General features: G+C 38.5%; 1 protein-coding gene across 1 annotated transcript in view; it reads right to left on the bottom strand.

Annotated features, from left to right (window-relative positions):
- LOC107101819 (complement C3-like) overlaps nucleotides 1-20,551 on the bottom strand; it is a 42,204-nt gene that overhangs the window by 9,671 nt on the left and 11,982 nt on the right. Inside the window, exons 13-34 of the mRNA XM_015400878.1 lie at nucleotides 17,310-17,425; nucleotides 17,084-17,227; nucleotides 15,011-15,226; nucleotides 14,682-14,882; nucleotides 13,954-14,106; nucleotides 12,804-12,933; nucleotides 12,369-12,437; nucleotides 9,870-10,154; nucleotides 9,404-9,647; nucleotides 6,529-6,614; nucleotides 6,105-6,244; nucleotides 5,816-6,025; nucleotides 5,578-5,638; nucleotides 5,245-5,328; nucleotides 4,948-5,151; nucleotides 4,608-4,683; nucleotides 4,151-4,313; nucleotides 3,601-3,708; nucleotides 2,965-3,112; nucleotides 2,406-2,569; nucleotides 457-612; nucleotides 290-349 (exon numbers count right to left, since the gene is read on the bottom strand). Of these exons, the coding sequence (XP_015256364.1) occupies nucleotides 290-349; nucleotides 457-612; nucleotides 2,406-2,569; nucleotides 2,965-3,112; nucleotides 3,601-3,708; nucleotides 4,151-4,313; nucleotides 4,608-4,683; nucleotides 4,948-5,151; nucleotides 5,245-5,328; nucleotides 5,578-5,638; nucleotides 5,816-6,025; nucleotides 6,105-6,244; nucleotides 6,529-6,614; nucleotides 9,404-9,647; nucleotides 9,870-10,154; nucleotides 12,369-12,437; nucleotides 12,804-12,933; nucleotides 13,954-14,106; nucleotides 14,682-14,882; nucleotides 15,011-15,226; nucleotides 17,084-17,227; nucleotides 17,310-17,425 (3,218 nt within the window). The remainder of the gene's footprint in view (nucleotides 1-289; nucleotides 350-456; nucleotides 613-2,405; nucleotides 2,570-2,964; nucleotides 3,113-3,600; nucleotides 3,709-4,150; nucleotides 4,314-4,607; nucleotides 4,684-4,947; nucleotides 5,152-5,244; nucleotides 5,329-5,577; nucleotides 5,639-5,815; nucleotides 6,026-6,104; nucleotides 6,245-6,528; nucleotides 6,615-9,403; nucleotides 9,648-9,869; nucleotides 10,155-12,368; nucleotides 12,438-12,803; nucleotides 12,934-13,953; nucleotides 14,107-14,681; nucleotides 14,883-15,010; nucleotides 15,227-17,083; nucleotides 17,228-17,309; nucleotides 17,426-20,551) is intronic.

Below are 20,551 nucleotides of genomic sequence, written 5' to 3'. Positions count from 1 at the left end.
ATTATTATTTCTTTTAATATATATATATGTGTGTGTGGATGCACTGTATGCACTGTATATACCCCACAAGAACCTTTTCCTCCTTTAGGGACCTTCTGTCTATTGAGCCAATGTTACAAAGTGAATTTCTCCACTGCAAGATCAATAAAGTCAATGAATCAATCAATGTAATGAATCTGTTTAACATTTTGGGTTTTCTCTATAAACTATGACCTTAAATTTACGTTTAGGGTTCTTGATCAGTGAGATGCACCATACAATGAGAGGCTCACTTCCTGAATATTCATACCTCCAGTATTCCTTGCCCATTCCCTTGAGCCACCACTTCCAAGTCCATACCAGCAGGCAACTACACAGAAAGTGCAACAAAGAGATGTGGTAGAAAATAAATTCAATTTGTCCTCTGAAAACCACCAATTGTATTGTTTGTTTTAATCATGCAATTACATGACTTACTTTAGAGGAGCGAGCAGCATAGGCCGTATTAGGGTTAAAGTGGTAACGGATCTCCTTGCGTCCCGTCAACCTGATGTCCACATTCAGACTGAGGTCAGCAGGAGGAGGCTGATTGATCATGTATTCTGACAGAGCCTGGAGCACCACCATGGTGGACTGCAAGAGAATATGCCATTGAAAGTAAAGAAAAAAATCTGTCCACATCTGCATACATTTTGTTATTATAAGGAAACATAATACAACTTTAACAAAATTAAAATACAGCATTAAGGACGATGTCATATATCATGGATTTTTCTGTGGTTTGGTGGTACGTGTCTATGTCCTTGATAAAGGGGACCCAGGTAATTTTTGGTTTCGTATTGGAAGGATATCTGGCATAAAAACTCTGCTCATCTGTGAGTAAGTGATCATGATTATCTGGCAAACCCTAAAAAAGGAAGCAGGAAAATGGACTTTCCTTTAGATGTCATAAAAAATAGCACTTCCTCATTCTTATTATATTCGTCATAGCATTTATTTGAACCTTTCTCAACATTTTCAATGCTGACCAGATTTTAGCATTTTTCCTCTGCTATTTTTATTATTTATTTTGGTTGGTAATTTACAAGTCTTTTTAGTTGGAAGGCCTCCTTGCCATTACCCTAATCTGTAGCAACCTCTACAGATTCTTCACAAGATCCAAGATTACACATTACACTCCAAACCATTGATGTTATTTCCAGTCAGAATAAACATGCCGATTAAAATATAATTAATTTCATTAAAATATTGTAGATATACTAAAACCTATGGGCATAACTTCATAGATCAATATTCTCAAAAAACTAGAAATGACTGATCTGATCAGCTGGTCTCTCTATGCTATTGATCAATTTTTGCTCCATGGCGACTATGGGTGGAAGAGGTCCCTCTTGCACAGAGGGGACACATGCTGCCGGGCATGTTATGGATTCCTGGGGGAAGTGGAAGATAATGTTCCTGTCTTAACTGTCAATTAAGGACTTCAAACTGTGTAGATGATTGAATTGATTGTCGGATCTCTGCTTAACGGACATGGCAGATTCCTTCTCTATTGTAAAATATGGAAGGTGTCAGCAGCCGTTCAGGCTACATTGAGGCTGCCCGCCATGTGTGATGGAATATGCCAAACTATCAGCACTCAGACACTAATGAATCACAATCACATTCTGGAGGAGATTACTTTCTGAGGGTCACAGACTAGTTTGTGGATCCAGGTCCAGCAGATAAAATGGAAACAAGGAGAAAATTATATGATCCACAAGGCGAAAATGACTTGTGGAAATCTGGATGATTAGAACTTTGCCATTGAGAGTTTCTAGCAAAGAAAATTTTTTTACCAAAACTTTTTTTTTTTTTTTTATCAAAATAAATACTGCAATTCAGAGGACTCTAGTGCCACTCATTGACAGAGGATGAAAATATACGACACATACGGCAGAATGACTGAGAGTTTGAACAGTGTTTTTTTTTTTATGGACAGCTGCAGAAGATATCATGCATTAAGTAAAGCTATACCTTCACATTGGGTCCCAGCCCTTTGCTTCAACCCCCATAAGGCTGCTGTAGGCTTATTTAAGTTTCCGAAGGATCCTCAGCTGCTTTCAAATAAGGTGAAGCAGGTCAGACGAGATCAGGAGAGGTTGGAGCACTCCACTTCACTGGCATCTATGTGCTCTCATATGCTCTATGCAAAAAGCTTTGGTATAAGTGCCTTGTCAAAGGCAGGGAGTGCGATTTAATTTATTTATCCTCATCTTCTTGTGTGAGCAATTAACTAGCTTCTAACCCAAGGACAGTGCCTTCAAAGGCTGCAGCTTCAGGAATCTTTCACCCCATGTATGGTGTTGTACATAATTACAAAACAATAAAGGCAATTAATTCAGTATGCTTCAATAAAGGAACAATAGACCACTCTAAGCTGGTACCTGAGTTGAACCGAAGCCTCCTGCTCTTCTCCTTTGACTGTTGAGCCATTTGAAGGGCAGTGCAGCTTCCTCTATGCGTCCCATCTTTACCAGTGCGAGCAAAGCATAGCCAGTGGCTTCCAGTGTGAACAAGTGGTTTTCCTTGTCAGGCCAGTGGCTTCTATCTATATGAGTTTAGCAGAGGATAGACAGGCATTATGAGTATAGCACACCAGTAGTGATTTACGCTTTGCCTCCATGAAAAGTTGCGAGCGAGCAATAAGGCCTATTCATAGACATATTGTACGTACCATAGGGAAGAAAACAAAAAATGAACAGCTGATATATCACCTTCACTTACTTTTTTCCTAAAGAATTTTAATTTCTTTTGACTTGTGAAGAAAAATAATCTATCAAGTAAGATAGTGGAAAAGAGGACAACGTGAGCTTAAATAAATAAAGGCTGATGTGTCTGTGCTTTTTGCGCATGAAGGTCAGGCTAATTAAAGCCTTCTCATTTGTCACTGAAGCAATGTCAAAACTAGTGCCTTTCTCATATAAAGCAGAACTAATATAAAACCTCGAGATGCTGCTTCAAGTAAAGCGACATGAACGTCATATGTTCCTTGTAGAGCCAGAGCGTAGGAGGTGATGGCCACTGTGTAGGGTCTCCTTCCACTGGTCAGTAGGGCTTTGCTCAGGAACTGATTAGTCCATGTAATAGCTTCCTACAGCAGACAAGAAGATGACATCACAGAGAATTTCCTTCAGTAACCAAAATTACTTCTGATAAATTTGATCAGAAGTTAAATTAGGAGAATATATATTTATTGAGACATGAAGGCAAAAGCCAACATGAAATCTGTTGAGATCAAGCTAAACATCATTCTACCTAGGGTTTGACATTTTTTTTCGCAGATATAACAAAATATGAAAATATACAGTGTGTAGCTGAGCCACTGGTGTTCATTTAACTATGTTCCCAGAGGGTGTTATTTTCTCTACAAAGTATTACACCCAAATTACACTTATCAGTCTAGCTATTTAATATAAAAAAATATCTTAATAATAATAAGAATTATTACTATTATTACAGAAATCATTATTTAAAATAACCTAAAAAAAATTAGGAGCCCTCGAAAAATCCTACAAGTAATAATCAAAATACAAGCTATTAACAAGACAATGCTTATTCATGTTTGTATGTTTAGATTACCTCCACATCTGGACTGCCACAACGGACCCCTGCCTTCATGGATTCAGAAACCGCAATATGGACAAAGGCTGTCAATGTTATTTCTGGGTCATCGCCTCGCAGACCACCCTGCAAAACAGACAGAAAAGTGGGGCTTTAATATAAAATTCAAAACCTGAAGACTTTGAGATGTAGAGAAAGATCAACTTATTTTTTTATTTGATGTTAGCCTGTTTTCTCTTTCTCTGCTTTTTATGTCTTTGTGTTACAATTTTCCAAAACTTATATTAGGCCGAAAAGGTATAAAAACATGGTTTCTTTATGTTTCAGATTCATTCAGAATGATCAAACATAGCGGTTGAGTTTTGTGACAAGTGAGGAATTTGAGAAGTTTTTATTGATAATCTCAAAGTAATACAAAATAATCCCATGTCCCAGAGCTATAAACCATTGAAATATTTAAAAAGTATGGTTAATCCAGAGGTTTGTTACTTTATTAAAGCAGAAAGTAACAAAGAAACTTGCAAGTTAAAAAAAAAGACAAACTATGTGTTTTCTTGAAAGGACTCACAGTCATGGTGGTTGAATAAACTGGGTTGTCCTCCCTGTACACTCCTTTCGAACGTCTGATTTTGTTTTTCACCAGGTAGAGCAAAGGGTCACACACTTGCTGCTCTGAGATACTGATGATCGAGTGAGCCATCGAGAAAACCTTGACAACATACGCTGTAATCCTGCAAAATGAACCTGAAATGAGCAAACATTTGGGCCTGCACACATTTAGAAATCCTTTCAAGTGAAGTGGGAGTGTAAGGGACTAGATAAATTTGTAAACTCTATAACTCCTCCTGCATGTTTTGAGTCTTAATTTAGATCCAGCTACAGCAGGAAAATATATTTCAAATGCTTTTTTGATCTGTTTTATCTTGAAATAGAAAACCATCAAAAACAAAAATGAGCAATAACATTATGTCCTGTGGTCTCTGGCGACTTTTGCTGTCAGATGCATAAATATATTATAGAATTACCAAGTACTTGCTCCTTCACGCCTGTAGGGGGGGTATGACCCATCACTCCTTCTGTAGGCTAACTGGTTCTCATATCCTTAAAAAAAATTGACAGCAAAATTAAATATTGGATAGATGGAACATAGTGAAACATTAAACCTTTAGGTGTCAAAAAATAAGCAACTATAACCATCTATTACAAATCCATCAGGAAGTGATCGAATTCAGATAGATCCTAAATGTGTCTTATCTTTGAATTTGATGCTCATTGAATCTTGTGGAATAAAAAATCATCAAAGCCTCCATCAGATTTTTACTGTATATCAACAAAACGCTTAATATCCCCTCATCGCTGTCTAACCTCTCCTGATGTATCGGAGAGCCTCCGCCTTGCGATCCACTCCTACACTGTCCCAGTTTTCGGTTCGATCCAGATAGAGAGTGGCAATAAGTGGTAGAGTGATTGAAGCCAAGTTCTGCTCCACACATCCACCGGGCATCTGGATGAGAGATGCCAGGGAATCCTCGCTGATGGAGTTTTCAATGCTGTCTGCCAAAACATTACCTGGATGGAGACATTAAAGGAACATTTAATGGTTGTTTCTCAGTTTTATCAGTTTAAAATCACAGACTCATTTGTCTGGTTTGGTAAACTGACCTCTGACATTAATGAAGGTCTCAGGCACAGAGTTTGGCACCACTGACTCCAGTTCCACTTTACCGATACGAACCGTCTGAGTTCCTGCAGTGCATGGAACCAAATATACCGTACATTGATGTTTGAAAAAGTAATTTAGCAAGAATTTTCTCTAGCCCTATTTTTGTACTGCATATCTCTCTATTTACACACTGTAAAGAAAATAAGATCACAAGCTGACAAGTTTGAGCAGAAATGAAAAGAGTTGTAAAATTTGTGAAAACTAAGTGATAAAAAAGGGAATCCTGTCATTAAACTCCTATAGATGTAGCATTTTAGAATAAGACTACATGCCTCCTTGAGCAGATGGATTCAACACTGTACTCCAAACTTCAGTCTTCTGTACTCCATCCAGCTGTTTGGGTCATGAGAAGTTAATAAACTAAAAACATTTGGAATTTTTTTTTAATATCAAGATATGAGAAATAACTGTATTTATTCAAGTTTGTTTATTTACTATTAATTCAGAGTGATGCAATAATTCTATTTTAGTCAAGTTAATGCAAATTTGATTCAAAGCTGAGTGACTTACCACAACTCGCAGAAACTTCTGTATGCGGTCGCCGCCTGTCAAGTCTCTGCCAACCACCATTACCTCCAATGGAAGTTTGCCCACCACCAGTGGTACAATGGTGTAAGGCACCACCACAGAAGAGCCCGCTGGCAGAGTCACTTCCTGCGTGTGTCTTTCCTTGAAAGCAACGCTGCACATGCCCTCTGTCTTCATCAGCACCACCCTCACCTGAGCAGGGAGAGGTCACAGGAAGATGAGCAACAAGAAGAAGAAATGATTAAAAAAGATTGCATGGATTGTCTCTTACATGCATCTCATCGTTGCCATAGTTGTGGACAACAGCTTTAATCTCCACTTGTTCGTTCCTTGCCACAGAGTATGGGAGCTTAAGGTCGACAAAGAAATGCTTCCAAGTTTTGAAATTGTACGGCTCCGCAACACAGAAACCTGCAGTCAGATGGTGATCATATTTCCATTACTTATGGCTTCTTGATTGATACAACCAGTCTCTTTTGTGAAGCATTAACAAATTGGTCTACCATTACACAAACATATATTTTTACGATAATGTGCAAATACGTACTGTGCTTTAAAACCCTATAAATGTATTTAAGATACAGCAGGGCAAAAAGGGCGATTGATGATTTAGAAAATCCAAATATCATTTAACACTGAAGAATAAAGTGAAAAGTATAGAGAGTATTTTGTGCCTCACATTCCTGCAGCCATACCTGTTTCAGGTGATGCACTAATGGCCAAAACTCCCCACTCTGTGATGCTGTCCGGTAAAGGATTTATCATATTTTTCAGTGCCAACCTGTATAATAAATTTACACTTTCATTATATCCTGCTGACACAAAACAAGGATATTTGCATGAAAACCCCTATCAATAGACTGTACTTGGAGCAATAGTGCCACTGTACAATACATTGTAGCATAAACTGTGAAGGAGTAGAGAATTGGAAATATCAAGCAGTAAGAAAGACACAAAACCAGTTATATGATTGAATCTGCTGCTTTTTCTTTAAGATGTTTCTAAAAGTATCAATAGTATCAACAGTTTTTTAAGATCTAATTTACTGTGATCAGGTTTAAAACGTTGAACTAAAGACTATTAGGTGACTCATTGGATGGATAAAACAGGGTTATAATAGACTGGGACTTAATTTTCTTTTATCCTTGTTTAAACGTTAATCTTATTTTTGCATATGTGTGTGGTCTGCTAAATAAGGATAAACCCATTCATAGGTTTTTGTCTACATACTTTATGTTTATGGAATCATTTTTTGTTATAAATACTGATTAAATGTAGATTTAAATTGATTCATGTTTGATAGTTTTTCTGATGTACTTTATATACATGTTATCTATTAGTCTGACTAAGTCTGACTAGTAACAATAAATAACATAAATAATAAGTACAAAGCTAAAGGAAAAGCGGTTGCCTCCCTTGTGGTCCAATTTTCAAAAAAATGTGTGCCCCCTCTTGAGCTGCTCGGTGCAGCAGTGGGTAGCAATGCTGCCTTGCAGCAAGAAGGTTCCGCGTTCAATTCCCAGCCCGGGGTCTTTCTGCATGGAGTTTGCATGTTCTCCCTGTGCATGCGTGGGTTATCTATGGGTACTCCGGCTTCCTCCCACAGTCCAAAAATAATGACATCTTAGGGTAATTGGCTTCACTAATTTGCTTCTCTAATTTGTGTTTGTCTCTGTGTTGCCCTGCAATAGACTGGCATACTATGTACCCGACCTCTTGCCTGTAGGGAGCTGAAGATAGGCACCAGTACCCCTCGTGACCCCAGCACTGATGAATCGTGACAAAAAATGGATGGATGGTAGGTGTGCCCCCTCTGGAGCCAAGACACATTTAAAAGTACCCACTTGGGAGCTAAAATGTGTGTTAAAGTGCCCTCTTGAAAGCTAGAGTACATGATAAAGTGCACTCTTGTGAGCTTAAATGGATGTTAAGGAGCCAAAACTTGTGTCAAAGAGTCTTCTCTGGAATCAGAATATGTTAAAGAGCCCTCTTGGGAGCAAAAAAGCATGTCAAAGAGCCCTCTTCGGAGCCAAAACACATTTTTACCAAAATAATTCCTTTGATTTTTAGAAAAAGCCACAAGCTAGTTTAAATGTTGTCTTACCAATAGATTACAATGTGTCTGGCTCCAGGGTGTCAAATTGGCATCAGATGTGATTTGTGGGAGTCCCAAAAGGTTCCGAACTAGAAGCGATACTCTCTTTACTTAAAATGAGCAATCTTCCTGCACTATACAAAATCACCCATATGTACATTTATGCAGATGACGCAGTTATATATACTTCAGCATAAAAAACTGCATGATCTTGCATAATTCTTACATCTGTTACAGCCCATGAGTGGTTTCAATACTATTATTATAATTTTATTGTATATTTGTAAAATTATGTTATTTTAACATTTAGTTATTGAGCTGTCTTTCACAACTCTCAAAAGGACCATCAATGAAAATGACCTTAATTTACATTACAGAAACACATCAAAGATGCTTTTCAAAGCTGTAGATACCCAAACTGGGCATTTGTCAAATCAGCATGGAAATCCAAAAGACACACAGCAGAACATAATGGTGAGAAGATCAAACGCAAAAACATCTCCATCCCATATGTTGCTGGAGTCCCTAAACAACTCAAGAGAATTTTCTCCAAACACAAAATACCAGTACATTTTAAACCTAACAAGACCCTTCGACAGAGGCTAGTGCATCCAAAAGATAAAACCCTCAAACCAAATATGAGCGGAGTGGTGTATGCAGTTTAGTGCAGTGAGGAATGCTCTAATCTTTATATTGGAGAAACCAAACAACCTCTCTACAGACGCATGGCCCAACACAGAAGAGCGACCTCCTTGGGACAAGACTCTGCAGTACAGCTACACTTTATGGACAAAGGACATTCTTTTGAGGACCAGAATGTTCACATTTTGGATAAAGAAAATAGGTGGTTTGAGAGGGGCGTGAAAGAAGCCATCTATGTTAAGAAAGAAAAACCAACCTTTAACAGACTCAGGTTCCAGCTTCCAAAAATCCTCGCAGCCCCACCCCCTGTACAGGAGAGTAGAGGACCTCGTCTATTCAACCAGTCCGACAATCCCCTTTAACAACCTACCTTTCAGACACTTAGATGGGTATGGGGTATTGCAGTCTAACAAAAAAGGCCAAACGACCCCCGTTCGTCTGTTCCAATTTGCATTGTTTCAAAAGAAAAACAAGCCTTTGTTGGGCTACTGTATAAAACCTCGAACTCAACGCTGTTCCTGAAATTTTGAATTGAAAAACCTTCCTGGATGGGAAGCGAAATGTCTTCAAACTTGGAAACCAAGTCCAGTGGATTGTTCTTAATTTCTTCGGAATGACTATGACCTGGATGACTAAGAACGATATATAATAAGACGATAATAAGAACGATATATAATAAGACGATAATAAAATAATATGTAAGAAACAATCGAACATATCAAAGGGGTAAATTGAACAACCAAAGAAGGTGACATTAATTGGGTAAGATGAGATGACACATTCATTAGAGGCTTATTTTTAGGATGTAGCCAAAGCTTTCATAGTTCACTCACCCATCTTTGTCTGTCTCGCTTGGTAAGTTCACATCCATCCACAACCAGGACTCATAGAACTTGGATCGAAGATAGACCTGTGTTTCATCCAAATATTCAAACTCTTCTTCCTCCACATACTCCTCAGCTTTATTAAACCTTGCGATAGGAGGGGAACCCTCCATACGTGATCTTTCCAGCGCCTTTGCTGCTACACTGTATTCAAAACCAATTTCTCTATGTGTTGCCGGTCGAAGATTCCATCCTGTTTAAATGAATATTGATAAATTACAAAAAAACTAATACCAGTACATATATATTATGTGCATGCTAAGAGATGATGTCTAAAGTTTTTTTTTTTTTTTTAGAAAACAACTTTAGAAATATATTTAGACGTGTTTTGTTATCTTAAAGTCATTAAACTACTTAATGTAGATATGTTTAAAGTCACATCTTCGCAGAAATTCACTACATTCTGAGTATTTACCTCTACCTCCAAGAGGTATCCTTGGCAACTTATGGAAATGATGTAAACGGTAACTTGGTGAAGAGGTGGTTGTTGGGGGAGGAGTGGTCATGGGTGGAGGTGTAGTAGGAATCTCTGTGTTGAAAACCTGGTCCCTGTAAGTAGCGCAGCAGTAGCGGAAAGCCAGGATGCACTCTGGGCCCTCGGTGATGTAGAGGGAGCGCCGGGTGCAGGAGTATGGCATTGGAATGTCCCTAAGGCCGTCTTTACAGCAGCGTCCCTGCAGCTTCTCCTTATAGTGTGCCTCTAAAAACAAAAAGAGATGTGTGAATATTAGGATATTTTTTCAAACCTCTTTGAGAGAGCTTCTTTTTAACAAAGAAGATGTTATGTGATTCGAAACTGCAAAAAGCTGCAGACACACACCCACAAACCTTGAAAATCTAATTTCAACAGTACTGCAACTTGCTTTAAAGCACCTCAAACATCCTGCCACATTTGCAAGATTGCATTTTAGTTTGGTATTTGTTCACTTCAACCATACTTTCACCTTGTAGCTATAAATTAATTGGATGTTAGCTACTTTTTAAATTAATCTTTCCTTCTAACCTTTTACACCATTAGAATTTTTTTTACCACCTGTGTTATAGTACACAGTTGCTGTGGCACACACATGCACTGTGTTAAAGTACAGCCCTTTGTACAACACAATACTCCCATGGGAGACAAATAAAAGCAAAATAAACAAAATCACTCATAAAGAAAAACATACATTTTCAACCTTCACTTTCAGAAAATAGTTTTACAGAATGACGTCTATAACTCCTATTGAATATGGGCTGCATGCCCGCTGTTTGTTAACATAGAGTAATATGCCAGAAAAAAAAAGATTTTGTCGAACAACTTAGGTCAAAAGGAAGAAATATTAAACTTTTCAGCCTAAAAGACTTCCTTTGAGTTTTTCTTGAAACAAGTTAGGTCTACGTGAAAAAGCATCTTCTTTCTATTGTTGGGTACATTGGAGGATCTATAGTGTCTGTGGGCAGTGTTGGGTAAGTTACTTTAAAAATGTAATCCGTTACAGTTACATGTTACCTTGTTTAAAATGTAATTGTAGTGTAACTTTTTCAATTACTTTTAAAAAGTAATGTAACTAATTACTTTTGATTACTTTTTGATTACTTTAAGGTTTTAATGAGTATTGACCCATGTTCAACATTTAATTTTTGAGAACTGAATGTGAACCTTAAAAAAGCACTAAGCTGAGAGGGAACTGCTGACAGGCAATCACAGAATGTCCACAAGAAGAGATGCCAGCACCAGGCATGTAAGATTTTCTCAGACTCCTCTCATCGGGCCATACTCTTTTCTGTTCCTACCCCAGGCTCTACCATTTACGCAGTTTGCGGACTAACACAAGCAGGTTCAGGTTGATAGCCGGCAAACACCTTTTGAACTGCACTGTTAAATTTGAGCCATTTTCACAGATGTAAATGAAATGCTGCTTAAATTTCCAGTGCTGGAAGGCTGTCATTTTTGATGCGCTGCTTGAGCTGAAATAGAACCGTCCGCTCGCTTGCTGTTCCTCAAGGAGGCTCCAACAGCACAGGATGGATCATCAGAGTGGCAAATATGATAGAGACAAGGAGCCGTAGCGGGAAACGTAGCGGGAAAGCAATAAAAATATCATTACATATTTCGCAAAGGTTTTTCTTTATATTTTTTAAGAAATGTAACTAAATTTGTAATTCTTAATATTTTCGGGAGTAACTGGCCATGGGAGAATTTCAAATGTTATGAGTCCTCTAATGGCTCAGTCTTAGGTCCTTACAGCATAATAACGAAAAACGTATGAAATTGACACAAAACCTGTTCATAATATTATAACCTTGTTTAAGACTGCGCCTGTTGCTCTCCTCCTTATATTGAGACTCTTTTTTTTTTTACTTTGTTATAAGGTTTTCTCCTTTGTACCAACATCTCTCTTAAAAAACATAGGAATATTTTATTGTTATCTTAATAAAACATTTCCAACTTGCTTAAAATAAGCTGACCAAGCTTATTTATCATATACCCACAAAGTTGAAGGACTCCAACTGAAATTAATATTAAAAATGCAGCTTTAATAAATTAAATTTCCATTTCTATTGCTACATTTCAAGTTAAAATTAAGTCAATGTCAATGTAAAGCTCATTTTACAGATACAATCAGTACAATAACATGTAAAGTTGAGTGAATTACTTAAAGGCACACCGTGTAACTTGTGGCCACCAGGGGTGCTAGACCTGAAACGTTTATATTAAGCGCCTCTAGTGGCCCCAAGCACTGTAGAATTTTTGCAAAAGTCAACAAACAGTCAGCTGGCCAGCCTCTTGTGTCTTTGATTGGGGACCGCACTAGGCATCTAGATTCAGCTCAGAAGGGGTCAGAAACTCAGATCCCACTAACTGGAGTCAAAAAGTCTGTGGTGTGCCTTTAAGTGTTATTTTTTATTTGATGTATAAAAAAAAACTACTCACCAAGCCGTGCTTTACGCTGGATAAGTTCAGCAGAGCGCCTTCTTCTGGTAGTGGCCGGACATCGCATTTCTGAAAAATAAAACATTTGAGTCATGAAGATGGAATATTTTTTGAGAAAGTATGATGTTATTGTTTTTGTGTGTAAAGGGCTATACTTTCAGTATTAAGAAAATAGTAAACATCCTATCTGCTGTTAGGGAAAACAGCACAATGCATCAACCTTAAGTCATTCTAACAGCACTGATGTTCCTCTCTTAACAGATAAAGGTAACAGTGATAAAAGATGAGCAAAATAAAATAGTCTCCATGTCAAGAGTGTGTACTCTTATAGTTAAACAATTGCTTAAAAAGAAAAGTGATCCCAAATATGTGATTCCTTTAGTTTTAGTAAAATATTCATTCTAATTCAATAGAATTACTGATGGGTACATATACCTTTTCGGATTCTTGTTTTGACCCCACCACTGGAGGAATAAAGAAGTCCGGCATCTGTAAACACTCCTGTTGCATCTTGACCCCCCCCTCTGGTGCAGCCGATGTCTCCATGCTCAACCAGGTCCCAAATCTGAGAATAGGGACAACATCTTGGCACTGATGACTGGCTTAATAGTTCATTCCATTCATCTGTCTTGCTCCGCCCAGTTTTTGCATTACTGATCATCTGTGTCACCTGCTCTAATCTCTATTTAAACTGCTTGATCCCAGTCATCAGTGCCAGATTATTCGAGCCTTCAGTGAGAGTTCTTTTGCCTGATCCTGACCAGTTCTGTCTTGGGACCTTTGAGCCTGTCTGTCCCTGTTTCAGATTTTCTTGGCTGACCCGTCTTTGGACTCCTGCTGGATCTGCCTCCTGACTTGGATTTCCCCTCAGTACCTCTTTGGATCTCTGATGTTCTGTCCTGGACTTATTTAAGCTCTTTAACACCGGCTTTGGCTTTGTCTTCTGGAAACTTCTGCCTTCCTTCATCTGCTTGCTTCTGCTCATCAGGCAGCTCGGCAGTCTACAGGCTTCGGAACTCTCTGGGCGGTTTTCCCCACAATGCTAATGGTAGCCATCCGGCTGGATTCCACTCCTTTTTCTGGGCCCAGACTGAACTCTAAAACCACAGATTCTGACCTTAGACACTCTAGCTCAGGGGTGTCAAACTGGTTCCAGAAAGGGCCGTGTGGCTGCAGGTTTTCTTTACAACTAAGCAAAAGAACACCAGACTCCAGTCATTTCATCAAGTCATAATGTTCAGATTGGACACACTTGATGAGATGACTGGAGTCTGGTGTGCTATTGCTGGGTTGGAAAGGAACCCTGCAGCCACACGGCCCTTTCTGGAGCCAATTTGACTTTCCTGCTCTTACTGCTGAATTGCTGACCTGACATCTATTAATCAACACCTTTGAATCACACCTATTTGTCTGCCTCAAATTTTGGGTCCTTAGTTCTGACATTATATGCATGAATCTTTCTTTATAACCTGCTTACAAGTTGAACCAGATCATTTCCCCAATACATATAAAGTATTATTCTTCATTATTATTATTATTCTATTATTCTATTATTTTTCTTCAGATAAAAATAAAATAAACATACCTTTCTCTGTGTCAGTCTCTCCCCATTGAGAAGGTACACTGCATTGTCCACTGCCACCAGGCTAACTTTTGCACCTGGGTCACCCCGGATCTGGAAGCGAAAGTTTTTCCCAGGTGCATAGTGCTGCTGTTTACTGTCTGTCGTAACTTTCAGCTGCAAAATAAAAATAAAAATAAAAGAATTACAAAAAAAAAAAAAAAAAACTATGACTAAAACTGTACCAAAATCAAATTTTCACAACTTCTTGATGAGTTAGTACTCCAGTTACTTGATAAAAATGAGCAACATCTTTCTGTAAGAATTATCTGTCATTTTAATATGAGCAATGACTGCAGAAATCCTTTATGATTCATTAATCCAGTTCAATGCCCACTTGATTAAATTGACATGTTAAACTGTCATGCAGGGTGCAGCAGTGGTGAAGGAAGGGAGCGTGCAACCCATTTACCAAGGCCTTTGCTCTTGAAGCAAGGGGTCCCCGGTTTAAATCCCCTCATATGCTGCATTTCTTCCCCCTCTCTCTTAACCCTCTTATTCTTTTTTTTTTATTATCAAATAAGGGTCATTATTTCCAAAAATCTTTGTAGTTTTATAATAGAAAAATACATATACATTAACTTTACAGAGCCCAACTACTTTACATGTGATTCTTAACATACCTTCTCTGCCAGAATATGAGGTTTTTAATATTTAATCTCGCAACATCTGAGAACAAGCTAAACACTCACCCCTCCAACACAGCGGTCCACCACATCTATCCAGACTGAATCAGAAACCAGCTCCTCTCGTCCTGCCCAGGGAATGCTGTAGAACGCTACAACTCGAAACGACGGCATCATCTCCGATGTTACCACCAAGAAAACACTAGTCATCAGCTGGCCCATCACAACTTGACGCTCAGCTGTTATGATTTTACCTTTATTCAGCACCTGTGGGTTTTGAGGAAAAATATTGCAGGGTTTAATTATAGTAGATGTGATTGTTGATTCTTGCATTGATTTTATAATTTGGTATTATGTAGGAAACTTCTTTGTTTGCGATAATTTCTTTATCTCACCAGGTAAGTGACGTGTTTGACAAATTCTCTGTGCGACTGATCAGATAAAGAAATGAAAAACCGCAGGGAGAGTGTCTCTCCAACAGAAACTTTGTTGGTTCCAGTGGAGATGTGCAGGTAGTTTTGCTGACGTTGATGGACGTTCATGTATGGATGGACAGTGATCTGCTGCTTGGCTTGCTGATCTATACCCAGGTCGGGCTGTGCTGTTTCAGCCTAGAAATAAAAAAAAAACAAATAACCACACAGTTCTGCTTTTCCATTTTTGTCCCAGTGTTTTGAATCACAACGTTTACTGCTATCCATTAAGGACAAATAAATGAGAAAAATCTATTTAATATTTCCAGAAATAAATCTATCTTCTCTGTTAAAAAATATATGTAAGATATTGTGTGTCTCTTAATATGTAAGAGACACACAAAGAAAATTGCATAGATATAGTTTAATCATTATTCCTTAAATAAGCGTATAGTTAGAGCGGCACAGGTTATGCTGAACTATCTCTATAGTTTAGCTGCTATAGGCCTAGTATCATGCTTCTCCCCTTTTGAGACTCTGAGTTTTTAGTTTTCAGTTATTATTTATTCCATTTTGTTGATCTTTGGTTTATTTTCCATTATATTCAAGTAGTCTTTAGTTACTCTCTGTTGCCCCCTTGTGCTTGTTTCCTTTCCCCTTGGTTTCTTTCTAGATAGTTCCACCCACACCTGCTCCTTATTCAGCTCATTAGTCCATCCTTTGTTCTGTCCCCCTTATATACACCACTCTGCAATCACTCAGTGCTGGTTCCTTGTTGTTGTTCCCTCATCTCTGGCTTCCCATGTGAGTTTTCCCCGACGCTTTCTGGCTTTTTGGTTCTTGGTATTTTGGATTTTTGGTTGTCTGCCTCTGTTTTTCATTAAATCTACAAGATTCACACCTGCCTCCTGGTCTCTGCATTTGGGTCCACAATCCATACAAATTGTGACACCTAGAGTGTTGTAGGACATAAAGATTACTTTTCCTTAATCTGATACATTCTACTTTTATTCTCCAATTTTGCATTGTTACAGTAATTCAACTTTTAACTTAAGTTTTTCTCTGAAATTTCTTAGTAGTAGCTTCATCTGGCCTGGTGCTCTGTTTTTATGTGACTGGGAAGGAAGCATCAGCTGGGCTGCTGCTATTAACAACTTAAATGATAAATTATACAGTTGGGTCTGTTTTTCAGTGCTTATTCCTGTTTCTCTCCTAAACATAGCTGTAGGCTAACCTTTTACTGTGAAAATGTGTATGTGCTCTTTTTCATCCTTTTGAATTGAAAAAATGTTCAGAGCTCATTTGCTGAACTGTTTTTTCCTAAACAGAGCTACATATGAAGCTTACCAATGCCTTCTCTAACATAGAAAGTATTTATGCATCAACTCATCTATATTCCTCCTGTATGTCTCTTTCTGTCTTTTTGAACCCCCAGTTAGTCTCAGAAGGCCGCTCACACAGCTGTGATTCAGCTGGGGGTTTCTTCCTCTTAAAAGGGAGCTTTTCCTCTCTTTTAATTGCTGCACACTCCATGTGAGGGATTGCTAAAGAGTCAACAACTTAATGAAGCATATTTTTGCTGTTGTTGCGTGCTCACACTGAAGGAGTGAAGTCAATGACCCTATGAAATCAGCTGCATTTCCTTAGATGGAAAACTTTTAACCAATTCTTTAAAATGACATGTGTAATGAATTGCCACTATATAAACTAAATCAAATTATTGTTGCAATCACCTTATGAGTATGTATTGAATGAAAAATGTAAATCTGAAGGAATATACTCGTCTTAATGAAGCAGCAGCCTTAAAGCATGCATTAAAGAGCACCATCTGACATGTGTTAACAAATATCTAATAGTTCTTGAACCATAACTTTTATAATTGCATGTTTCTAAAAAAACTCCAGAAATGGATTTCATTCCAGCACAGGTTAATACCTTGATAAAAGCATTGGTATTAGTCTTCTTGGAAGCTTATATATGTGTTTATGTGATTGTAGGGAAGCAAAAAAGCCATATTTATCAGATTTTATTGCATTATTGTGCAATTATACTCACAATGATAGTTTGAGAGATTTGTCTTGCGGGCATGTTAATGCTGGCTCTACTAATGCCTGAGGAGATGATTATTGGTGAGTCCAAATATGTCAGCTTGACCAAAACATTATGAGCAGGGGACCCATCATGCTGGCTTACTTGAATCTGAAACAATTTAAGAAAATATTTTTCTTTTCATCAGTCAAAGCTAAACAATGTTGTAAAAAATTGGAAAGGTAGTCCTTACTGTAAGATCCAATGGCATTCCTGGCTTAAAATACTTTGGTGCATCTTTGAAGGCTATGACATAAGGGGATTCAACAATTTTAATCCCAGTCTTTTCAGCCTCAACTAGATCGCTTCCTGAAAAGAAGGGGAAAAAACAGTAAAAATAAAAACATCAAGCTCTTAGAACACAAATTGGCTCTCATTAACTTAACATGTCTTGCAAAGATATTATGCACACTTATGCTCTTTCATCAACTTCACAGAAATTAAAAATATCTTACTGCAGTGTGATTTATGTACTCCAGAATTGTAAAAGCCTAACTTTACTATTCTAAAAATCTGAATTTTGCATTTGAATCCAGGTCTCATTACTTTGATACCCCTGACTTTAATCCAGCGGAACCATCTTGTATCCAAGGTCAATTACTTGCAGTGTATTTGTGTATTTGGAGTGCATCACTTTTCTACACTTTAGTGAAACATTAAACAGAGTAATGAATCCTTCTTTTTTTAAATAGTCTGTTCTGATGACGGACATTGTAATTTGGAGGTGTGGTCTCCAAAATAATCAGCATCTCATTATTTTCATCTAGCCATGTCTCAGTTAAAAACATAGAATCTAGATTTTGCTGAATAATGAAATCGTTGATAAAAAATTATCTTCCTGACAGAGATCATATAGTCATAAAATGGGACAGATCGCCCCAGTATTCAAGGAGAGACAGTCAGGAGGAAAGTCAAAACATTTATTAAAACAGAAATAAACAGACAGAAGAGAACCGCAGAGCTGCTGTGGATCTGTGGACCTGCAGCAACAGCAGAGGGGAGGTTGGGCACCGCCCAATCACTGACACTATGGTTCAACAGTTCAGTCCATCCTTTCAATCATAGGCAGCATAAGAAGATGCACTGCCAATGAGAGGCAACTTTGAGTCGTCCAGAGCATCCCCGATGCAGCAACCCCAGTGAACAGGCAGGACTCCGATCCAGGACAGAGATTCAGTTCAGACTGGAGAAGTTCTGGAATCCAGGAGTCAGCAGTCCGGTCAGGGGTTCCGATCCACACAGGAACAGACAGATCCAGGTTCCAGGAACCCATAGAGCGTGAAGGCAGGTTCAGAGTCAGACGGGTCCAGAACAGGCACGCACAGATGCAGAATCCAAGGATGGTTCAGACGAACAGATCAGATGGGGACAGACAAGGCCAGTGGATGAAAGCAAATGGAATCTCACCACTGTTTAGGGAATAAACTAGCCAGAGTAGGGGTGGGGGGAGATTATGTGTTTTCCTGTTGTGGGGCCATGTTTAGGTTTAGTGTTGGGCTGGATACAATGCTGAGATGATGCTGTGGAGAGATACTTCTGTTGGGACTGCCTTCTGCTTTGTTGGGGTCCAAAGAATGGTCACTGTACTTCACAGTAATAATGGATTTTACTAATATTTCCACATTGCCTCATCGACCATTTTGGCTGTCTTTATTATAAGTTTGTTCTGTTTTTGTTCCCATTCCAAGTTCTCACCTTTCAAGTCCCCCCTTTTTAAGTCCTCAGCAGAGTCATGTTTTTCATCAAGGAGACTATTGGGTTTTCATTCACCTCATGTACTTCCTACAGGTAGTAGAACATGTTGGAAGCCAAAAGTTTTGCTCCTGATTTATTCAGATGAAATCCATCTCTCTTGAAGAGGTGTCTCTTTTCCCAGAAGATAGTAAAGTTATCAATAAATCCAACTGAACTTGTGAAGCAGGCTTGTTTGATCCATTTATTCAGGTAGGAAACTCTGCTGAAGAATTCATCTCTTGCTGAAGGCGGTGCAAGGGGCCACAAATGAAAACTTTAAATTTTGTATATTCCACAGTGTTAAGCAGACTGATCACGTCTCCCTTTAATAATTCTGACTTACTCTTAGCAACATCATTCAGTCCTCCAATGTGAATGATTAAGTTCTTCAAGGTTGGATGTGATTTTGTGATCTGTGTAATACTTTTGAGAGTTCAGACAGCATGCTTAAGCCAGTATTGAGTATTTCGTTTTTTTCAGGGTTTTTTTGTTTTATTTAGTCAAATTTTCAGCATCATCTCTTACTATTAATGTTCTTGGTTGGCAGCTGGTTTGTCATGAGGCTGTTTGGAAGAGAGCCAGTAAGATGCAGACAGTCAGGCTCAGTAAAAACTAAAACCCTCTCAACCCACTGGCCTCCAGGGATGAGAACATGAACCCAGAATAACTCAAGACTAACAAAACAAACTAACAAACTTTCATCAAACAATGATCTCGCCCCAATACCTGGACTGAGCCAAATATAAAGGAACAGACACGGGTGGCGAAGATGAGGAATTATTAGGAACTGGGCAGACTTAGGCAGGTGAATAAAGTGAACAATTAAGGTCAGCTATCACGGCAGATCATGACAGTGACCCCCAGATTCCACATCCTTCGTGTCCGCTCCGCTCACGTACGTTGTCTGGAGTACTTTTCTGTCATGTTGGTCAGTGAGAACGCCTCCATATCCACCGCTTATCCCCCGCATGTCACCATCCACATATGTCTTCTCTGTCGTTCGCTGTCAAAATACGGAGCCAAACTTTTTCACATTTTTTGCTCCGCTCTGGTCCGGCCAAGTCAAGATCCGCAAATGCAATCACACCAAACAGGAAAACGGACGTCAACAAGATCCTGTTTGTCAAATTAAAACATAGTAACGACAGATCGGTACTTACAAATTAGAGCCTAATATTTATATATTCCCAAAAACTAAGGCCGTTTAATCAAATGATTGGATGCGAACTATTATATTAGTGGTTAAACATACCAGGAAGCAGATTTCTCATCTCAATCAAAATATCTATTTTATACTGAGAGGCTTAAATGTTTAATCAAATCCAGTCACAACTTCCAAGACCGCATCTCACAGCTTCAAAAGAAACTTCTTATCACAGGCATGGATGAAGAGATGCTGAGTTTGGAAGCAGAGAACAAACATAGTTCATACAAACCAATTTAATATGATCTTAGTTATCCATGTTACAAAAATCCACAACAAGAAGAAAACATTTGGGCAGAAAATGAATATATGCTGGATGCTGATGGGGATTTTATTAATATAGCATATTAAATTAATTTCCACATGTTTTGCTCCTATGAGTTTAATAATTAAAATAAAACGCACGCTCTCCTTGAGCTCTGAGGTGCTCGGAGTGGAGCAACAGTGCTGGATGAACAGCAGAGGCTGCAGGCTGTAGGCTTTGATTTGCACAGTCT

Source organism: Cyprinodon variegatus, unplaced genomic scaffold (assembly GCF_000732505.1).
Source record: "Cyprinodon variegatus isolate N-32 unplaced genomic scaffold, C_variegatus-1.0 Scaffold1158, whole genome shotgun sequence".
NCBI classification, from domain to species: domain Eukaryota; kingdom Metazoa; phylum Chordata; class Actinopteri; order Cyprinodontiformes; family Cyprinodontidae; genus Cyprinodon; species Cyprinodon variegatus.
This window is presented reverse-complemented; position numbering and strand designations above follow the sequence as displayed.